This window comes from Benincasa hispida, chromosome 5, assembly GCF_027475165.1.
Source record: "Benincasa hispida cultivar pf3 chromosome 5, pf3_genome.v1.1, whole genome shotgun sequence".
Taxonomy (NCBI): Eukaryota; Viridiplantae; Streptophyta; class Magnoliopsida; order Cucurbitales; family Cucurbitaceae; genus Benincasa; species Benincasa hispida.
The window spans coordinates 39,310,062-39,333,518 of NC_143482.1; the positions used below are offsets into that span (position 1 = coordinate 39,310,062).

The 23,457-nt window shown below is 30.1% G+C and overlaps 1 protein-coding gene across 2 annotated transcripts; it reads right to left on the minus strand.

Annotated features, from left to right (window-relative positions):
• Positions 1–593: 593 nt before the first annotated feature.
• LOC120077659 (uncharacterized) lies at positions 594–10,260 on the minus strand. Of its 2 annotated transcripts, none has more exons than XM_039031613.2 (5): positions 10,104–10,260; positions 4,675–4,984; positions 2,700–3,270; positions 1,943–2,101; positions 594–1,161 (listed from the first exon to the last, which is right to left on the minus strand). In XM_039031613.2, the coding sequence occupies exons 1-5, from the start codon at positions 10,225–10,227 to the stop codon at positions 880–882; spliced, it is 1,446 nt and encodes a 481-aa protein (XP_038887541.1). In that variant the 5' UTR covers positions 10,228–10,260; the 3' UTR covers positions 594–879. The 2 variants fall into 2 exon arrangements, with proteins under 2 accessions (XP_038887541.1, XP_090170040.1); XM_090313914.1 differs by lacking the exon at positions 10,104–10,260 and adding an exon at positions 5,597–5,680.
• Positions 10,261–23,457: the final 13,197 nt, after the last annotated feature.

Consider the following 23,457-nt stretch of genomic DNA (forward strand, 5'->3'; position numbering starts at 1 on the left):
AAATTGTAATCGATGATAATAAACATTGCTCTAATCAAGTTAGGGAGAATCAAATTGAATGTTTAATTACCGCGTTTCTAGATGAATGTTCAAGCTTAACGTCACCCTACATCTTAATGTAATTAGTTCAAGCGATGAGAACGGATTTCTGTATTAACATTGGCTAATTAGTTAATTAGATTGGTTGATTAGCTTATCTAATTAATTTGGGTAAAAACAAACAATTGAAATCAAGCTATAAAAATTTGATGATCAAGTATACTAAATAGGAAAATTCCTAATCGTGCTAGGCCTTTTTCATCATTATTTTCACAACTCTCTCTCGCTGTCATTTACATTTGTACAATTAACTTTTTTTGCACTCAAATAAAACCAACCCTCCCTCTTGTGGTTACCTCGGGATCATAAACATTCTAATTGAGAAATACAAAGATTCTATGTGGATTCGACCTATACTTCTACTATTCTGATTAAGCAGCAAAACTTTATGTGATCCCCCGGAGAATTCAACATCCACCAAGCACTCGATCAAAGAGAAATGAAAACGATTTCAAAAAGCAATTATGATGATGAGGGAGGTACAAAAGAGAAGATTGTTGCACACATTAAGAAGGTTATTAACATAATTTCCTTGTTCATGCCAAAATATAATACAATGTACAATAATCTTATACAGCATATTATACAAATCCAAACCTTAATACCATTTTCTTTTCCAATCACAAAGCTTAATTATGAACGCAGCTAAGTTCAATAATCTTAAGACTTGTAACAAACCAAGACCAACAAACTCTAACAACAAAACCATAGGCCTAAACTACTATATGACAGAGATTATCATCTTATTCATAGACCAATTGATATATAATAATGTAAGAGTTACATGGTGGTTTTATCATCAAAAAGTTCTTTGAGTGGTTCCATGTGAATCATTGAGTTTGGTAATTTTTGTGCAACCATAATATGAAAAAGACCCATAACTCCAATGTGATTTTGAGCAGGGTCATATTTGGAAATAAGAGTCAACATTTCTTTATTATTGATTTTGACTGAGCCTGGCTTCGGATAACAAGTTGACATTCCAACCACATATCCATCTTCATTGCCTATTTCACTTCCATTTCCATATATGGGAGATGAAGAACATAACTCTCTTCCATCCTAATTCAATACATTATTCACAAATTTAATTAACTTCCATTGCATAAATTTGATATAAATAAGGTTAAATTACAAGATTAGTTTACGTGTACTTTGAAATTATTTAGTCTAAATAGGCTTACGAAGTTTAAAAGATATTTATAAATAGGTTTTTTAAACTCTGGTTAATAACTATTTTGTTTTTAATTTTAGCTTTTAAAATGTATACTGATTTTCTTCCAATTCTTTATAAGGTTAGTCATTTTGTTTTTAGCCAAAATCTAAAAATAAAAATGAGGTTTTAAAAGAACTACTTTTTTTTAGTTTTCAAAACTTGAATTGACTTGATTTTTTAAAACAATAGAAAATATAATATAGAAATTTAAAGGTGATGGTAGAGTTTAAAGCTTAAATTTTGAAAACAAAATGGCTACAAATAGGGCTAAACTTTCAATTTTATATCTATAGATTCCCTAGAATACTTCCGAAACTTTCTATATAGGTTTTTGAGTTTTTCAAGTTTGTGTTCAAAACTTTTAGTTTGTCGTATCTAATAAGTCATTAGGTCTCTTTGACTTTCAATTTTTCTGTGCAACATAAGGTCTATCTTTGACCTATTCAACTTTTTAAAAAATGCACACAACTATTTGACACAAAACTAAACTTATTAGATATGTACTTTTTAAAGTTAAAAAATGTATATAAATTTGACACAAACCTAAAAACTTAGGAACTAAACATGTAATTTAATCTTTTAAAAATGGAAGACCAACTATTAGGGAATTAACATAAAAAAGATTACCTCTCCATAAAGCATTGAACCAAGACCACCAACATGAAGATGGGCCATTCCATATATGATATAGCCACTGCTTGGAGAGAATAGCTTCACCCTTTTTGTAGCATTACATTCATCACCAAGCTTGTTTGTCGAGGAGCAAGACCATACATTATACTCTACCTATATAATACACAAAAACCACAAAATAATAGCTAGTTAATAGGAGTGAACATAAATACATTGAAAATCAATTCGACCAATCGAAATTGACTGAATTGAGGTCAGTTAATCAGTTCGGACCAACTTAACACACACTTCAACTAATCTCACGAGACAATGCACTTAAAGCTATAACATTTAGGTGTCAAGGAAACTCGTAGGATATTAAATCCGAGGTAGGGTCAACCATGAGTTGAACCTATAATCTCTTAGCTCTTTATCAAGGTCATACACCCCCTATTTACTGCTAGATTAACCCATGATGGTTGTTCTATTTTTCTTTATTAATAAAAGAGGAAACAAGAAAAACAAGAAATGAGAAATGGAAAATCAAAACTTTTACATAACATGAGGTTCCATCTCAAAACACCAATTAGTAATGAGAAGAGTAATCCATGTATTTTATAAACATCCTTGAACACGTGGGATCTTCGAGAGAGAGAAACGTATAACCCTAAAATATATTAATTTCAATGCATGATCAAACAATACTTCTAAATATAAATTATATAACAATAGCTATATATATAAATAATTGCAATAGAATTAGTTGACTTACAAGACAATTATGTTCTTCAGCAGCTCCTGTTGAATCAATGAAAGGCTTCCAAGTATCTGTCACATCAAAAATATAAACCTTAAGAGGAATAACAAGATCATCATCCCAATCCACCCACTTAACTGTATATCTAACATACAAATTCCTTTCTTCTCCTTCATAGCCTTCCTTCACTTTACATTGAGTTTGATCATAACAACATCTCAAACCTCCAATATAATCATCTTCCAATGTCTTTCCTAACCCATCCTTAGTAACATTATACAAATGGCGCTTACATTCAATACATCCAATTCTATCTTCCACACCTCTAGTATCAATGGCATGTATATTAAGAACCCATTTTTCTTCATACCCTAAAGGAACTTCCTTTTCATTACCAACTTCTATTCCATATGGGTTTGGAAGAAATGAGGATGTTTTTCTTGAATCTGCCCCTGTCCCAAAGAATTGTGGAAGGGCATTTTTTTGACATACTCCATTGTTGCTTGCTATGATGAAATTTGGTTTTTGGAGTTGAGTGAAGGAAGTGTTGGTGTTTGGATCTTTTGTGTCTTTGTGTTGGTAATACCTGTTTGGAAAAACATATGTTTCAGGGGGAATAGAAATATTTCTCAAACAATCAACAAATATATGTTCATTACTGAAATCAAAATAGCAACAAAAACTTAGGGTCATTTAGGCCCACAATTTGATTCTATTTGTTTGGGGCGTGTGTTAAGAAAAAAGGAGGTAATTATGAAATCTAACCAAATATATGATTGTTTTTTATTCTAAATAGTTTTTATAAAATGTATTTAAATGAAAATAACTTTTTGAAAAATATTCTTTTAGTACTAGACGATCCAAACATGTCATAATTTAAATTCTGTTTTTTATATGTAAACAGAGGATCAAATGATATGTTAAAACAATTGTTTTTAGGGAAAAATACTTTTTTCGTCACTAAATTTTGGGTATAGTTTCCATTAAGTCCCTAAGGTTCAAAATGATTCACATTTAATTCTTAAGTTTTGAGTTTGGTTTCAATTTAGTCACAAATTAAAGTTTCAAAAAGTTATAGTTTTACCCTTGACAATTAAGTTTTACTTCTATTTGGTCTCTATGTTTCAAGATTTACATTTTCAATCTCGATTATTCACTAAATATTCATTTTTCATATTTAATATTAATTTATGTTAATAAATTAAAAATCATTAAATGAATTATAATTAATTAACTTTCACTATTTTTCTATCGTTTTTAAAATTAAATTCAAAATTTCACTTCTTAACTGTTTTTAATTAATTAATAAAAATTGACGTCAATTATTGAAAGTGAGTATTTAATGAAAATTTGAGGTTAAAATTGTAAAATCTTAAAACTTAGGGACTAAATTGAAACAAAACTCAAAACTCAAAGATAAAAAATTATAACATTTTAAAACTTAAAGATAAAGTTGAAACAAAACTCAAAACTTAATGACCAAGTATGTAATATTTGAAAACTTGGGATTAAATGGAAACTATATACCAAAAAGGTATTTATCCCTATTTTTTATTTTTATTCCCAAAAATATGAAATTTAACATATTATTTTTTAAAATAAAATTTAATATACCATTACTTGTATAATACAAACAAAAAATCCTAAATTCATACTTGGTAACTCCATTTCAAATAAATCAGCACCTAAATCACATATTTGTTGAACCAACATTAAAATACTCTGAGTGGGTCCAAACGCATACTTTCAAACACGGATTATTCAACCCCACGTAACTACAAACTATTATAATCAAACTCTCCATTGAAAAAAAACTCCTAATAGATAAGAATATATTTTGTAATCTCAAGATTGAGACGCATTAATACAATGTCATTGTCCAAAGAGAAGATGTGACCCACTACACTAAGTTATCTCTTACGAATGTCGGAGTTGTTAGAAAAGTGGGAGAGAAAGGGTAAAATAGTAAATAAAAGAATAAAAATAGTACCTGAGGATTCCCCAATGGTGAAGATAAGTTTCAAAGAGGGGGATGGGATTGCCTGCTTCATCTACAACTTCAACATCAAAACTCTTGACAGCAATATGACCTTTGGGAAAGTTAGTATTGTAGTAAAATCTCTCCACTACAGAGCCAGGTTTCAAAGTGAATAATGGTGTCATATAAGTTTTTGTTTTTATGATTTGATTCTTCCCTTCCAAATATGGTATTATCACTCCAAGGGACAGTAGGAACCACCAAAAACATTCATGCTTCTTCAACATTTTGCTTTGCTTTGGAATAAATTCTACTTTTGATCCTGCAAAATAATTTGAATTTTTATATGATTTAAATAACTAGAGAAGAGAGATGTGAGTAGGAATGCAACAAAAAACCCAAAAAACCCCAAAACCAAACCAATCCGATTGTGTATATATACCCTTAAAAATAAACTATCTTTTGGTATTATAATTACTATGATGCATGTATATTTGTTGTTTAGAAAAAAAGACCAATTATTATAGGGAGTGTATATTTTTTATTCATAAAAGTGGCAAAAAAACAAAAATATCAAATTTCAATTTATATTTAAAAAAAAAATTGACTCAATTCTAATTTTAAATTAGGATCAATTCAAAAGAAAGTGGTAATAAAAATAAAAAGTGGAAAAAGAAAGAAAATGCCAAAAAACCAAGAACCAAATCCAAATAAAACCAATCCAATAGTTTTGTTCTTTGTTGAACATTAGTTTGGATAACTTTTTTTTGTAAAACCAATTGATTTGGATTGATTTTTGTTGGCCTCAAAACCAATAAAATGAAATCGACTATCATCACTGGATGTGAGAAAAAGAAAAGACACTGGACAAAAAATTAAATTAATATATCATTTGATAACGTGATAAATTATGAATGAGAGTAGTATGTATTACCGTAATACTAGAATGTAAGCAAAGGAGGCGAGTGGAGAGGAGAAAGAGGTTTAGATATATATATATATATATATATGTATATATATTTAAAAATGAAGATGGCGGCTACTTTTATAATATAAATTGTCACCTAATCTTTTTAAAATTAAATAAAGGACAAAAGAAACCTAATTTAGAGGATTAAATTAACATATTCTAGATATGGATGATTTGAAATCTAGAGATATGAAATTGACTTATGGCGTAATTTGAAATGGTTGTGGGGTTTGCTTTCAAGAAAATTAGTAGCAAAGTAAATTAGGGTCTTTTTGATTGACAACCATTTTGAAAATAAAGGATTCAAAGAAAATAAAAATTATATTTTAAATATATGTTTGGTAATACGTTTGGAAATTATATTCCAATTTAAATAATTATTCTAAAGAAGTATGATAATATATTTATAAACCATATATGAAATTAATTATAATTACCTGCTAAATATATATTAGGTTGGATATAAACTATTATTAATTAATTAATTAATTTTAATTTATAAACTTATTTTAGGTTAAAAAATGGGTTGTTTTCAAATATAAAAAAAAAAAAATGAATCAAAATATTTACAAATGGAGCAAAATTTTAGAACTATCAATGATAAATGCTGATAGACACGGATAGATTTCTATCAATATCCATCAATGACATTGATAGACACTGATTCTATCAATGTCTATCAGCGTCTATCATTAATAGTTTTATAATTTTGTTATATCTTGTAAATATTTTCAACAGTTTTACCATTTGAAATAATTTCTCTTAAAAAATTGTATAATTATTATTTTGTTTTATAATTTATGATACACTATATAAAACATATTTTAATTTAAAAGAAAAAGAAATTGATATAATTTCGCATTTTGAAATTTCAAATTTAAAATCTAGATATATTGAAAATATAAAAAAGTTGTTCTCTTCAAAATTTGTGATGTTCCGATCATAAAATTTAAAAACAGAATCTAGATTATCTACCCAAACACATATTCATGAATTTAAAAACATAAAGTATAAATTAGATTCTCTACCAAACATGCTCATATTTGGTAAATTTTACCTTTAAACATAAATAGTCAATTTGCTAAATTAACACTAAATTATTATGAAAATAACTATAATGACCAAAATATACTAAATTAGTGTAAAATAGCTATAATACCCAAAATAAACATTAAAAACCGATCGTGCTTGTGACTCCTAGGCTCTCGAGAATTAGCCACAACTATTTAACATCAAAATTTTTATATGATAATGACATAAATTCTTATATCATTTAAGTTGAAGATTATAATAAAACATAAATAATGAATTTACTTTGGTATATCCAACAAAATTAAAAATCAAGTTTATAAATAAACTTCTAAAGATTCTAAAATAAGCATGTCTACCGTTTTGAAGTTCGAGGTTAAAATCTTTGTACCTCTACTTATACTAAAATTATTTAAAGTTAATGATTGAATCTCCAATATCCCAATTATTTAACTAAAATTATGGAGAGAAAGAAGTTAAAGGTAAACTTGAATGATGATGATATTTTTGCTTGGTTGTTTGTTTTTTTTTAGTACAATAAGGACTAGAGGATTCAAATCACAGACTTTTTAATCACTAACACATACTATATGTTTGTTAGGTTATATGCTCGTTTTGACAATGATGAGTAGATGTTTGGGAAACTATATTAAATAATGGTTTAGACATAGGATCATACAAATGAATAATAATGCAGCGAATCTTTTTAAAAAATAACACTTAAGTCTCTTTTGGTAACTATTTCGTTTTGGATTTTTTATTTTTGAAAATTAAGCTTATAGACATTACTTCTACCTCAAAAATTTTTCTTTTTGTTATGTGCTTTTACCAGTAATTTAAAAAACCAAGCCCAATTTTTAAAACGAAAAAAGGAGTTTTTAAATACTTGTTTTTATTTTGGAAATTTGGCTAAAATTTCAACCATTGTATTTAAGAAAGATGCATATTGTTATAGAAAATGGAGAAAAAATGAGCTTAAATTTCAAGAACCAAAAGCAAAGAGCGAAATGGTTACGCAACTGGGCATTTATAATTTAAGTCACTATATGCTATGTACTATGTACTAAATAATATATAGGAGATTATAAGTATTTAGTTTTGTTAAGCTTATGTCATCTTCATACCTAATCTATGAAGCATAGATATTTTTTGTGAGGCAAAAAATTAGTATCAGACACGTATCAGATACTGATACTTTCAGATACGTATCTGATACACGATTTAACGTATCTATTTCTATGCATACTTTTTTTTTTTAAAAGAAAAAAGATAAGCAAGACATCTAATCTTTTCCAATCTAAAACTAGGCAACCTATTAAAAAAACTCACAACTCGAGTCCAAAACTAAAAGAAGAAAAAAAAAGCTAATGGACCAAACCCTATATTAGAATCATCTAATCTCCATCTTCACATTTGAGTTCCCACAAAGTCCACCAAAATATAAACCATTTGGATATCTTCAATAATTCAGTAAAGAAGTTCTTCGTTTATCTTCATACTTCTCCTTCTAATCTTCTTTTTCTTCTTTGTAATATGAGTCACTTTTCAATTGTGTTTTATTAACTATTGTTATCAACTTGTATGCTAAATTTATCTATATCCTAGATTTTTTCAAAGAAAAAAATGTATTTTTAACGTATCAATATCCTTGTTTGTTAGAATTATATATATTAAAAAATTATATAGAAAAATGATGCATTTCAAACGTATCCGTATCTTAATTTTTTAGAAATTGATGAATCGCCATATCCGATCGTATTCGTATCGTGTAACCGTATTTGTATCTGTGCTTTGTAGTATCTAATTAATTTGTTAACAATTTGACTTTTTAACTATATAAAGAGAGAAACTATTTAAGAAAGATGCTACAAGATGGCCAACGTTTTGATGCCCTTAAAAGTAAAGAAGAGATGCTTATTAAAAGTTATGAATTGCCACCATACAGAATAATCTTACGTGTATGAGACGAGTCGATGTAAATTAAAGCAACTTTGTTTTTATCAAATAAATTATAGGTTAAATTATAAAGAATTTTCTTAAAATTTTGTCTTCTATTTTAAAAATACTCTAGTAATATATGAAATGGTCTACTAATAATGATCTTAAATGAAAGGTCTCGATTTCTATTTGGAATTTTAATAAATTTCTATTCCAAGGATATATTTTTAATTTTGGAACGTTTATGAAAATTGAAGAATAATATTGCAACATTTAAGAGATCGTTTATTTTTTAGGAATTTAGATAACCGGAATCTTATATGCTCAGTATTTAGATATTAAAAATTATGGATGTCTGACATCTTTAAATTATCATGTTTGTTTTGTTGGAATATTTTTTTATATAGCTAAAAATATTTTGATAGATATATTTGTTTCATAGGATTTCTATTCGAAAATGTCTTAAATTTACATAATATTTCAAAAATACCATTATGACTATTTATTAATTTATACTTAATTTGATATAATTTGAACTCATTATTTATTATTGCTAAAACTAATAAGAATTACGATATAACTAAAAATATATGATATATATGGTTAACAATATTTATTTTAACTATATAATGCAAATGTAGATTGATATATATATATATATATAATAAAATAAAAAAGGAAAGACAAAAATGGAAAATGGGGATGCTCTCAATTCCAGAATCTGGAAAATCCATCTTTTAGAAGGGCATCCAAAACTCTCCAGGTGCCCTCCATCTGGGCATCCTAAAATGTTTGAGAAATTTCAGATGTCAGGACATCTTACAATACCACAAAACAAATGTGGTAATCCAGATGCCCATTCCATGAAAATCTAGAAAATACCTATAAAACGACCCCTAAAAGTATAGAGATATTTTTTCAACAAATAACAAAGTTGAAGGGTATAATAATTTGTTAAATTTATCAATTCTTCCCTTATTAAACATACCCTAAATTCAAAATGCCTACCTAGTTTCCAAACTTCTAAGATTAACAATTTAGGCTACATTTAATAACAATTTGTTCTTTTTTAAGAAAAAATGAAGCCTATAAATAATCATTTCACCTCTAATTTTATTGTTTTATTATCTAATTACTATCCATATTCTCAAAACTTAAATAAAAGTTTTGAAAACTAAAAAAAAAAAGAGTAGTTTTTAGAAACGTTTTTATTTTTGGAATCTAGCTAAAGAGTTCAATTCTCGTATCTAAGAAAAAAATGAAAACTATAAACTAAAATTACAAAATCAAATAGTTACCAAATGGGAGTGTTAGCTAATTCTTTGCTATATTTTTTTTTCATCTAAGGCTTAATTAATTCTGGATCGTCCCTCTAACCTATGTAGCTTGAAATCATGACGATATTATTAACATATTTATACATATAATCAAAGTTGCATCATTCATTTATCAAAAACAAAAATAAGAAATAAGAAACAAATAGATGAATGAAGAAATTACTAACCGTAGATTTGAACAAGAAAAAGTAGTAGAAGAAGGCTACACAGAGATAGAGAGAGCTTGAATTGATTAACAATGGCGGATTTGCCTTCAATGTAAAAATTATTGATAGCTAGCTGGAAAACCATTTATAAATGACATTATTTATTCATTTATTTATTTTAGGTTCAAATGGGATTTTTTTATTATAACTTAATACCAAACGTGCTCCATACACAAAATAATTATTAACACTAAAAGTCATAATAAAACATTAAATATGATTATAGTAATAATTATATGTTAAAAAATTTCTGAAATTTTTGGCTGTACACTTCGTGGTTTGGTTAGTGAAGTTCAAAAAGTACAATTTTTTTAATTTTTAGGGTAAATTACTTTTTAGTCCCCTGATTTGAAGAATATGTGTGTTTTGTTCCTAAACTTAAAAAAATGTACTCTTTTAGTCTTTGAATTTTAAAAAAGAATTACATTTCATTTCTTAGTTTTCAACATATACTTTTTAGTTGTTGAACTTTTAAAAGTAAGTTTAAAAGATATTTGAAGTAAGTTATTTTTTTATAATTATTTTAATAATTATATGATATTTAAGATTAGAATAATATATTTGAAGGATAATTTTAGAGAGAAGAGAATTTGTTAAAATCTATATTTTTTAATATTGAATGCTATATAATTATTTAAAATAATAAATTATTTGAGGGGACTTTTAAACTTATTTTTTAAAAACTCAAGATTAAAATGATAGATTTTAAAAAGTTAGGGATCAAACAAACCTATACTTAGATCTCAGGGACTAAAACGATATATAAATTGTAATAACATTTTGTTAGAGTGTGTTTGATAGGTTCTTTATCTTGCTTAGAGAAGAAACTTAGGTCACCCATTGTTGGTCGTGGACTTAGATCTCGGACCTAACACGTCTTTGGTAAGCCATTTAGGAATTCAATAGGAATTTCATGATCGGCGATTAGGTTTTGTTAGATGATATAATATTAAACTTACTTTCATTCCATAACTTAAACTTTTGAATTAATCAATGATTTAACATGGTATCAGAGTAGTGGTCCAGGGAGATCATGTATTCAAACCCCTACAATGTTGTTTCCTTCCCGATTAATATTTATTTCTACTTATTTGACGTTTTCCATATTTCAAGCTCACAAGTGAGGGGGGAGTGTTAGATGATATATAATTAAATCTACCTTCACCCATCAACTTAACTTTTTTGGTCAATCGGTGATTTAACACAAACCCACATATTCTTTCAAGTTTAAGGACTAAAAAGGTAATTTCTCCTTATTTTTATATTTTGAAATATAGGTTTAAAGAATCATTGATGTTAGTCTTTCCCATTTGCTAATATTTTTTCTTATCATTTCAATTTTAAGGTGACGTGGAAAGCTAAATAATAATAACAACCATAGAGTATCATTTCCTTTACTCCATTTGAAAATTGTTCGATTGTTGCATATAATTTTTTACTATTGGATGTAGAGAAAAGTACCTCGAATTTATTCAAGTGATTTACTATATGGCATTGAAAAGCACTCAAATGTAATTTTCTCAGGCTTAGAACTTTGTTGGTTTTATTGATAATTTATGTTTCTGGATGCTTTTCTATGTTAAATTTATAGGAATTGAGATTTTGGACCTGAACGACTAACTAGAGTGGAAGTTGATGAAAATACTTTGGAAAGTCAAAGTTTGACCAAGGACATGATAAAAGATGAAAAGGGTTGAAAAAGTGCTCATGGCATGCTGCGACACTCTAATCTGAGAGCACAAAACAGGGGAGCATTGTGGTGCTAGGACACAGTGTCAGGATGCTACTAAAGATTTTCGCCTGCAGCACCACGGTGCTCGGGACCAAGCAAACCAATGTCGCTACACTACTTATGTTGCCGCAACGCCTCGACAAATAACCTTCTATTTAATTTACAAGTTCTTGTCTTTCAAAAGGAGTTCGATTAGAGTTTTACTAAGGGTTTTCCACAAAGGCTAAAAGGTTGCTATTCAGAGAGGGTTTCAAAGCTTAATTTCGAGCTTGATCAAAGATATAGATTGAGAGGAAGACGTTAAGTGGTGCTAGCAACAGATCGAGATCAATGGCTAACTCTTTGCTTTTCTCTTATTGTACCCTTTAGATTTATGTAGAACATATTGTTGATGAATATTACGAACATTATGAGAGGCTGGTTTTATTTTCAATTCTAGGGTTAGATTGAATTTATTAGTATGTGGATGTTTACTTTAAATTAGTTAGATTGATTTATGATATTGATTTTCTATCATATTTATGCTTATTCGACTTGATGCTTGATCATCATTAGATCGTTGTTAAACTTTTAATCTTGTTTGAGAGAGAGGGTTTTAGGCTTGAATTGGTATGTTAGAGTAGCGATAGAATGTGCACGAGAATAATGACAAATCATTAAACGTTTTTAATAAAGAGTTTTAATATTGCACCAAGATTGATAGATTGCATAAAAATTAGATCAATGTTCAGGTGTTAGAAAGGGTTGATGAGGAAACCTGCATAATAGACTTCTAGACTTAAGTCGATGATTAAATCATTACGAAAATAAATTGATTCCATATATCTTTTGAATGAAATTGAAACCCTAGGACATTCTTAGTTGAGTGATACACTTATTTGACTGCTCCACTTTGTGTTTACAACATCGCCATCACTTTTTAAATTCCTAGATAAAATTGAAATGACTTCCTGATAGCTAGAACTAAATTGTTAATTCCTTGATAGCTTCTCTTTTTTGCAATTCAATACCCTTATAAATACATAAAAGAAAAAGTTGCAAATATAACAATTAGGCTCAAAATATTAACATATGTAGCAAAATGAAAAAATAATGTAGATATAGCAAAATCTAGATCCGGCTTTTGGGGTCTTTTAGTGATAAACAATATCAATTTTTGGAGTCTATCAACAATAGAATCTAGCACTAAATTTTACTATATTTACAATTCTTTAAAAATGTTGTTATACATTTAATTATTAGTCATACTAGTGTCTATTACAATTACCCTAAATAAAATGAATAAGATTTTTCCAAACTTAGTTAATCTAAGAACTTTTGATGAGACATCATCATTTTATCAATAAATTTCAACTTTTGTAAATGGTAAAGGCCTTTTCTAAAAAAAAATAGTTTAGGAAGAATGCAATTCTTTTAAAAAAAGAAAAAAACAATATCATAGTCATTATTGATTAAATTATATATTAGCTTTTAGTAAAAGTAAGGACAACAATATTTTCTTTTGTAAAGGACCCATAAGAATATATTAGTTGTATCTGTTGGACAGATTCACCTAATGCATCCAAAGAAATTTCAATTATTGATGATAAGAGTATATTATAAGTGCATTGCATTTGTAATATAAAATACAGCTGTAATTTTACTTCAACATTAAAAGGAAAATAGTGGAAAGAGAATAAATGTGCATAATAATGGTCCTTTCTATCCACGCTTCAATAAAATCCTTAAACTTAATTTTAAAAAATGATAAGAAAAAACCATCTTTTTTTATCACAAGGAATGTGTTGCAACATTTTTAATACTTAATAGATTCTAAACATGAGTTTTCTTTTTTTTTTTTTTTTACGAGAAGAAATAAAAAATTTCGAATTTTTTCGCCTTTTAAATAAGAAACCGTTATTGCAAGAAAGAGTGCAATACGGTATATTTTATTGTAAAACAAGGGAAACAAGAACAAAGTAGGAGAAGAGGAAGTAGAGAGTGAATGTATTTTCTATTCAATTATATCACTCATAGGTAGCAATGACCACTGTTTATATAGTTTACAAGATATGCAAAAAGTAAATATATAGAGAAAATAGTGGAGAGGATAAATATGGAAAAAAAATATTTGGGGATATGTAGTCTATGGACATCTATATCTAACTCAAATATTAATAACATTCCCCTTTTAGGTGTTCATAATATATAGAATATATGCCTCATATAAAACCTTCCTAGAAAAAACCCAACGGGATAACAACCTAATGAAGGAAAAAGAGTATATTATTCATATATTTTAATAATCACCTCATTAAAAAACCTTGCTAGGAAAATCTAGTAGGGAAAGAGAGTGCACCACATTTACTCCCATTCATGAAAATATCACTTGATAACTCTTGGTTGTCACATGCAAATATATTGTGTTAACTTCTCAAATGTTGTTGTAGGTAACACAGTCGTCAATAAGTCTTCTAACTCATCTTTTGAAGAAATATGTTGAATAATAATGTTGCCACTTTATGCTTTATTGTCTTCATATAAGAATACTATTGGTTCACCTCATGAATCATTGGGATTTTAGCATGTATTAAAGTAGATGTTGTTATGAACTGCTTCATAAGCTGACATAAAATATAAAAATTATTCTTTATGTACTGAGTAACCTATATAAGATCTAGTTTGCATGGGTTAGATAAAAAATTTGCATCTTCACATGTAACTAGATCATAATTAGATTTATTAGAATAACTTAAATATATGTAAATTAATTCTAAAAATAAAACATAACATACGCTTAACTCTACTTTAATATCCTTCTTTTGGAGGAATAATATATTTATGTAACAAAGTTACTAAAAACACTACAACATAATTAATAAAGATATATAACTGCACTTATTTCTCAAAATTTATGGTTCTTCAAAAACTAAAATTCTTCATGATCTTTTTGAGATCAGATGTGAGATGATATATCTTTTTCACATTGAGTGAATGAACCACCATAGGAGTATTCAATGATGTACATAGTCCATATAATATCTTTATATATAAGTCGATGCGATTCCATTTTCTTTATGCTTTATTTGCAAAAGCTAAAGTAAAACTTATCATCTCACTTTCTTTCTTAAGAAACTCTATTGCATTTGAAATGTAATGACCCGACTCTCTAACACATACTGGAAGGACGTTACTACATGCATGCATTACTTGAAAATAGTTCTTTTGCAAACTTATGTAAACGAAATAAAACCCTTTTTTTTTTAAATGAAGCGGTAAATGAATAAAAACATATAATCATTGGTCGGGGTACTCTTAACTCCAATTTAAAACAAATTAAGTAAATGGCCAAATAAAGCAATCAAAGAACTAAATGTTTGACCTCCAAACTAAAACAGAGAAATATGAGAAAAACATATGCAGAAGCGGTGTCAAGTCCCATAAGCCCTAGTTACGGATTCTTCTTGTCATTTGTCATTCTGTCCTTGCCTTTATCTAAAAAACATGTCAAAGGAAAGCGTGAGTATGAAAATACTCAGTAAGTGACCCACTATTGAGCCCACTAGGTGAACTTGTTAGCTTTCCTCTCTGTGCATAGGTGTACAACACATATTATAGGCATAAATATAGGCATAGGCATAGGCATAGACATAATTAGTGAACCCGAAGGAGCACAAATCATAGCATAAGTAGTAATCCTAAAAGAATATATAACATGACATAGGTGGTGACCCTATAGGGGCACTGAGTCAGTCATAAGTAGTGGACTCGAAGGTTCACAAGCCATAGATGTACACAGCCCGATAGAGAAACTAATAGTCACCATTTAACCTAACATGCATCAATCAGCCAACAGGTCTTATACCATATTCATAATCATAGTCATAACAAACATAGCCATCATATCCAGCATGCAAAATGCAAACATAAGATCTCATGTCATGTTCATAACAATATAGCTCATTGATTACCAAAACGCCTGCACAATCCTTACATTAACTAGGCATAACAAATCATTCTATAACATTTAATAGTATGCTTTCACAGTATACACTCAATCTTAACATCAACCACTTGGTTAAGGCGTTTGGCTCAAGAGCAAACTGATAGTAAGTGTCACATCCCTCCCAGTTTACCCACTTAAATCGTAAGGGGATGTGACGACAGCAGTTACCGACCTACTTGCCAACACTTACTGCCTAACTTACAAATATAACCTGCTTAAAACTTTGTTATGCAAAAACGACTTAGCGACACAATAAACTATGACTTGAACCAGCAAAAGCAACTTAGTTGCATCTCAGAAAAAACAACAAAACATACATCCATCAAAACAATATAAAAATAAATACTGGGTCCCAAAAAAAAAATCCACTAGTCCCAGACTTCTCTCACAACCATGTGTACATTAATTATAAGCTTTAACCTAAGATTTCTCCTTCTTACCCGAGTCTTGAGTGGCGAGTAGTAGTGGATCAACCTCGGGGAATATGACCGCTACCTGGGAAAAAGAAAATACTTGAAACGGTGAGCTGGTTGTCCAGTGAGTGACTCATACAAATAGTTCATCTCAAGCCTTTTAAACACATAATAAAAATGTAAATATGCTGAAATTAGCCTCAAACAACTTATGTAGTAATATACATTAAACATAGCATCATAATCGTACATGTTATCAAACCTTAGTTGAGAATGAGTGTTCGTAGTTTAAGCTCTCAATGTCCATTCATGGCCATGAGACCCATACTTCGGTCCCATCATAATGATTGTTGCCAAGAGACCCATACTTCGACCTCTCATACTGAACTACCTACGTGCACGTGGAGTATACTAAGTACCGTCAACACCTTAGGTACTTCCTCAAATACCTTCTATACATTCAGCATCCGGCTCACTAGAATCGTACCATTCATAGAAAGCATGTGTAAATAAAGCTTTAGGCATAACATTTACCTAGCTTTCACCATAAGAGCATTGTCATATTTCAACATGCATGCTTCACGAAATATAAACATTTAGCTTTTACAATACTTTAGAATTCAGCCTTGACATGCACTAGAATTAGTAAGACTTATTTAAATAGCTTAAATATCATGCTTAAAAAATGTTATGAACTCTTTAAAATCATAGGTATAAACTTTAGTTGCTTGGAAAACCCATAAAGCTTAGCGTGAAATTCATTTGGAATGCATGACTTTTTATATGTAAATTTGAAGACATTTAGTCACTCACGGGTCTTTAGACTTGTTTTTCTTAGGCTTGATAGGCTTCCCCAATGACATTGCTTCTACACATAAGAATAAAAATTTTAGCTAGTACTTTGATCTCCCTTTTGAGACTACTCTTTTTAAACCAAGCTCACACTTAGTAGGAAATTTCCTGTTCATTCAACAAATTTCAGATTAAGCTTCTAATATCAATAACTCAAAAATCAGAATTCATTTTAAGAAAGTTCCTTTTTCAAACATGCTCATAATTGTGTTAACAACGTTACCTTAAACTTTCAGCATAAAACTTCTTCTGGTTTGATTTAGGGCTTTAAATCTTCCTCAATGGCCTTAAACCACAAACTCCCTACTTGTTAAATTCTAGGTTTAATTTCCAAAATATGTAACTCAAACCCTCAGACCTTATCTTGCAAAATTTCCTTCTACAAACTTACTTGTAATGGTGATAAAAATATTACCTTAAATTTTTAGCTTGCAATTTCATGTGGTTCGGCCTAGATCTAAGATTCTTTGTCGAGTATCTGGAATCGCTTTTCGAAAATGAACGTTTTCCTCTTCCTTCCTTCACCGGCCTTTCGGCGAGAACTTCCTTCCAGTGGCTCGATTTTAGAAACTAAACTCGTAGCTGTCCAAAAGTACCAAGATCGTTTCATTTGCTCAAAGGAATCGTCGAAATCGAGCTCTTAAAATTTCCTTTCCTTTTTATACTACTGCCCAGCCTTCTGCATGAAATATCCTTAAGCCACCTCACCCACTAGTAAAGATTAAGGACCCAAATTAAGCCATTTGTCCAGACAAATAAAAGAAAATTTTAAAGCTGAATGTTTTGGGCAAACTTTATCCTTGATGAAAAAACTCTATGGAAATGGGTAATTGCTCTATGGAAATTTCAATGGTATTCTGGTAAATACTCGATGGAAAAACTCGATGCTCGATGGGATACTCGATGCTCGATGGCTTGCTCGATGCACGATCCTTCCTCGATCGCTCACAGTCAATGCTCAACCCTTCCTCGATCGCTCACACTCGATGCTCGACCCTTCCTCGATCGCTCATACTCGATGTTCGACAACATTTACTTGATGCCTGCCTTGTGCTTACTCGATGCTCAACCACCATTCTTTACAACCAACATTTAGCCAAAATTTCTCTTTACAAGGCAGCTTAATAAGTACCTGTGAGCCAATTTTCCCATACTTAAACATTTTCCTTCTTCAAAACTTATCCTTTACCCAATTCCCACAATTCCATTCTAACTTAAATATTTAACCTTCTTACTTTACTAAACTCACAATAAACATATTTAAAAAGGAAAGTAAGGTTTGGGTTTTACAGTAAGACACTTACCTTAAATTAAGTCTAAAATAACATTCGGATTTGGTTAACGACGTGAAGGTAACCTTCAACAAATCTTGAATTAAATCCTACAACACAACCCATAATAATTTCAACTCTTAAAGCCAATTCATTCATGAATTTATTCAGATGATTCTAGTAAGTTTTTTTTGCCCAATACACGGATCCTCAAATTGCTCCAAGCTCTTCAAAATCAACACGTTCCTAAACAAAACACCACAATGTTATAAGTAAATCCCCAACAACTCAAGTAACCAACAAAAACCTAACCTTAGGAATACTTACCAAAATGGCCTAAAATCGATCCTAAATTTCGCTGGACAATAGCTTCAAAAACCTTCAAACCCCAATTTCTAACTTGAAGAGTGGAAACAAATCAAGTATTAGAAAAAAAAAAAAAAAAACTTGGATGGGTGAAGATAATCTTCAAAAAATCCCATTAAACCATCAAATAAACCAAAAGCTTATCCAAATATACAATTTCTGCAGAACCCACGACACTCTGGTGAAATGAACGGAAGCTGGATTCAAGGCGACTTGTGGCTGGGACTCCAGGATGCGGCAACTCAACATAGAGGAAGGGAAAACGATGTGTCAACGAGTTGAAACAATGCCAATGGACACACGACGGAGAGAGAGAGAGATCAACGACATATACTAATGGCTGATTGGTGAGCATCCGACGACCACAGCTTGATGACAAGACGACTGAAAGGCTGATGACATCTACGACGCATGGCTAAGGGAGATCATAGAAGAGAGGGGAAAACGGGAGAAGAAAACTAAACGCAGGGTTCTTTTTTTTTCCTTTCTTTGCATGTATAACGAAGTCAAAAGTGTGTGTGTATATATATTTATTTATTTCTTCAATGTAACCCTAACCCTAGCGAACAATATCATTATATTTCCTTTTCCCTTTTAAAATCTCCACCTTCCACCAAAAACATATATACATAATAATTATTTTCCTTTTTTATCCTTAGATATATATATATATATATGTCCAATTATCTCTTCTTCCTTTCTAAATTTCCAAATTTAATTATCTTAATCCAATAACTAAATTCCGATATTAAAATTCAAAGTAAACCCAAATAATTCAAGATAAGTAAATTAAAATTACCAGAAAATTTAGGGAGGTCATATTCTTCCCTCCTTAAGAAACTTTCGTCCTCAAAAGTTCTCATCCTGAACGAACTCTAGGTACTGTACTCTTATCTTATCCTCTCGTTCCCAAGTTATCTCTTTGAACTTTTGATTCTACCAAAGAACTTCACTAGTACAATCTCCTAGTTACGCAACACTTTCACTTCCCTTGCCAGGATTTGAGTTGGTTTTTCCTCATAGCTCAGGTTCTCATTCAATTGTAAAGGCTCGTAATCTACCACATGAAATAGATCTGCCAAATACTTCCTCAATATAGAAACATGGAAAACATTATGAACTGCAGAGAGAGATTTTATGCCCTAAAACTCGTAGATAGCAAAGGTAAATGATTTACTGTCATGAATCAAGAGTTAACCATATTATTTCAATAAGTGTTATTGATTGTTTTGAACGTGCTTTGTCTTAATAACCCTAAATCCAATAAACTAACATCCTATGTTGTCTTATGAGTCTTGAACTGTACGTAGAGATATACAGGGATCAATGTTCAAGATACAACCTAAAGGGTCTATAGTATAGGGATAAGGTTGGGTACCTTATCTTGGTGACACTATGGATAAACTTTGTATTTGATACAAATGCAATGATCCAATATATTCGTGTAAGCGACATACAAGTGGAGGTATCCTATGTAATGAGTTTGTATAAGACCGAACCGCGAAATAATAACCACTAGATGTAACTCTATTGACTAGTTAGGTTTCTATCAATATGATGACCTAGGCAATTTAGTCTTAATCCTGAGTCTATTATAAACTCCTGTTCACGAAAGATTGTCCTTTGATTTGTATGAATTAGAGAGGCTAGTTCACCAACTCAATAAGCCTACCATTTTGTGGACAAGACTAAGTGGGGAGTTTGGAACATAATAACACAAAATGGATTTCACTCCTTCCCGACTTTAGGATAAGTAGATGAGTGTTCCCTTAATTGGTGTCTCCGGAATATGAATAAAGGGCCCTACACTCTCATTGGCCCAAGAGAGGCTTCTGTGTAATGGTTGGACCATAAATAGGTTGTTCATTAGAGGAGAATTGGTACCTAAGAATACAGAGGTAACCCAGGGGTAAAATGGTAATTTAACCCAATTAAAGTTACATACACTCGTGAAGGATTAATTTGTTGTTATTGGTCTATATCCGTGGATACAGAAATATATCTGCAGTAAGAATAATGCAGTTGTGGGTCTTTAGTGGTGTGTACCCACAGTTAACGAATATTGATTAATATAGTTAATGAGTTTAGTCAATTAATCTCATATCGTCAGAGTTTCTGATCTGTAGGTCCATGAAGTACCCTTCTTAGCTCATAAAGGGAATTGGGTAAATGTCTTGAATAGAGTTTGAAATATTCAAATTCACTTAGGAAAATAGTTATAATGTACCATGCTACATTATAAGATAAAGTATACATTTTAATTAAACTTTATAATATAAATTCAATTTTGGATATGATTCAAAATTAATTTATGGGAGAATTAAATATTTGAAGGAGCTCAAATATCTATTTAATATGAATTGGATTCATATTAAAACTTTAGGTTAAAATTAATGCGTATTAGATGCACATTAAACTATAGGTTATGAGAGAAATACAATTAAATATTATTCAAGTGTCGGTTAAATTAAATATTTGATATTTAATTTGATAATTAATTATGTGATTATTTAAATAAGATTTAAATGAAATAATTAATTAAATAAGATTTAATTAATTAATTAATTAAATAAGATTTAATTAATTAATTAATTAATTTGATTTACTCAAACCAAATTTTAACTCCCACGTAAAGAGTTAACATGAACGTGGGATGACTCCCACGTTTCTTTCTCTCTCTCCTTTGATTAATAACCTAAAAAAATTTGAAGAATACAAGTGATTGCAATTCGATACATAGAAACGTTATGTGAAAATTGATCTCTAAAAAATTCTCCTCTTTCTTCCTATAATTTTTGGTTCCCAAAAATCATATCAAGAATTCTTAGAGAATAGAAAGGTAATCTATTAGTGGTGTTCAAGAAATCTCAAGGAGAATTGGCATTCGAGTCTTCAACGAAAGTGAATATTTTTGTTTCCCTTTCTCTATAGGATTTATTTTTATGCATGCTTAACGTAGGATTTTTGCAGTAGGTTTAATTTTGTTAAATCTCTTTGTCTTATTCTGTTGTTTCCCAGTGTACTGGGTATTTTGTTTTCTAAATTAATTTCAAGAAATGGTCTTGAGATTTTTTGTTGCACTAGGGCTTTTATCCTTATAAAAGTAACAAAAAAAGAAAAAAAAACCCAATCCTAGGAATGCTTACCAAAAAGGCCCAAAGTTGATCCTAAATTCCGCTAGACAACAACTTCAGCAACCTTCAAACCCCAATTTCTAACTTGAATAGTGGAGACAAATCAAGTATTAGGTAAAAAAAATGGATGGGCGAATATGATCTTCAAAAAATATAACATAAATCATCAAATAACGGAAAAGCATACCAAAATATACAATTCCGATGTAACCCACATCATTCCGACGAAACCAATGGCAGCTAGAGTCAAAACAGCGTATAACTAGGACTCCAGGGTGCAGCGACTCAACACAGGGGAAGGTAAAATGGTGTGCCGACAAATGGAAACGATGCAGATGGACGCACAATGGAGAGAGAGAAATCGACGGTGTCGACTGACAGCTGACTAGTGAACGTCCAGCAACCATGAAACACACTCCAAAAATGCGTTCTTTAGGCTTAAAATTTAGTTAGTTGTATGCTTAATTAGTGATCTTTGATACTTTTTTAATTGTAGGAAATCGAGCAATTAAACTAGAACATGAAATTTTGAGGATAAAATGACCAAAGTACCCCTAAGAAAGGTCAGAAATTAGACATAGGGCAAGGAGAAAAGTGGAAGAAATTGTGAAGTATCAAAAATAGGGCAGCATAACGTGTAGCATTGCAATGTTGCCCTGTTATGCTGAAGACTCGAGAGGCAAAAACAGGGGAGTGTTATAGAGCATTGCAATGCTCTGGAAAGACAAGCACGCATCACTCTGTCAAATAAGACAGTGTCGCAACACTGCTTTCAAGCGTTGTGACACTACGACAATTTTTTTATAAATATTGCTTTCTTTCGATTGTAGAGAGGAGGTTGGTTTTAGGGTTTATTTTGGGATTTCGTTAAGGCCTCCACAGAGACTTGAGATCTTGGTAGATATAGTAAGTTGGAGCGAGTGGAAATTTGAAGAGATCGTTGGAGTGTGATGCCGAATTTAAGGATGATAGTCAAGAATCAGGCTTGCATCTTTTTCCCTTTTTTAATTTTCTATTTCTTTGTATTTGGATGTATCATGAATGGTCTAAATTTATGTTGTACCCATGAGTGACTAATTTGTAGTTTTAGGGTTTATGGTTTTTGTTGTTGGATTATTTTTATATTAAATTGGTTGTTTCTTGAAATTGATTGATTGCATATTATTTTAGCATGTCTATTTCTTATGCTTTTGAACATGTGGTCAATGTTTGAATGATGTGTACTCGATGCCTTGCTTGAGGGAGAGGGTATTGTGTTAGACCGAGTATGTTAAATTGTTAGTCGAATATGCACGAAGGTGATAGAAGATTAACAAGGATAAAAAATAGAGAATTTTATGTTGGGATTGGTGTCCTAATTATCCTGGAGTCTCGTAGTTTGTAAACTGTACACATATTATGAATAAAATAAGAGTTATTTTATTTGACATTTACTCATATCCAATAAACAAAGCTCCATGGTTATTGTATGTAAACTTAAACATGTATATGAGATATACAAGTGGATGATGCCTTAAGTGATAACCTAAAAAGGTCTGTAGTATGAGGATTAAGGAGGGATA

Bases quoted from the DNA above. Each gene is read 5' to 3' on its own strand.
- LOC120077659 (XM_039031613.2), bottom strand. From the start codon at position 10,227: ATGGTTTTCCAGCTAGCTATCAATAATTTTTACATTGAAGGCAAATCC. The intron at 4,985-10,103 runs GTTAGTAATTTC...ATTATTTTGCAG, and splicing joins TTTTCTTGTTCAAATCTACG to GATCAAAAGTAGAATTTATT. The intron at 2,102-2,699 runs GTAAGTCAACTA...TGTATTATATAG, and splicing joins CTGAAGAACATAATTGTCTT to GTAGAGTATAATGTATGGTC.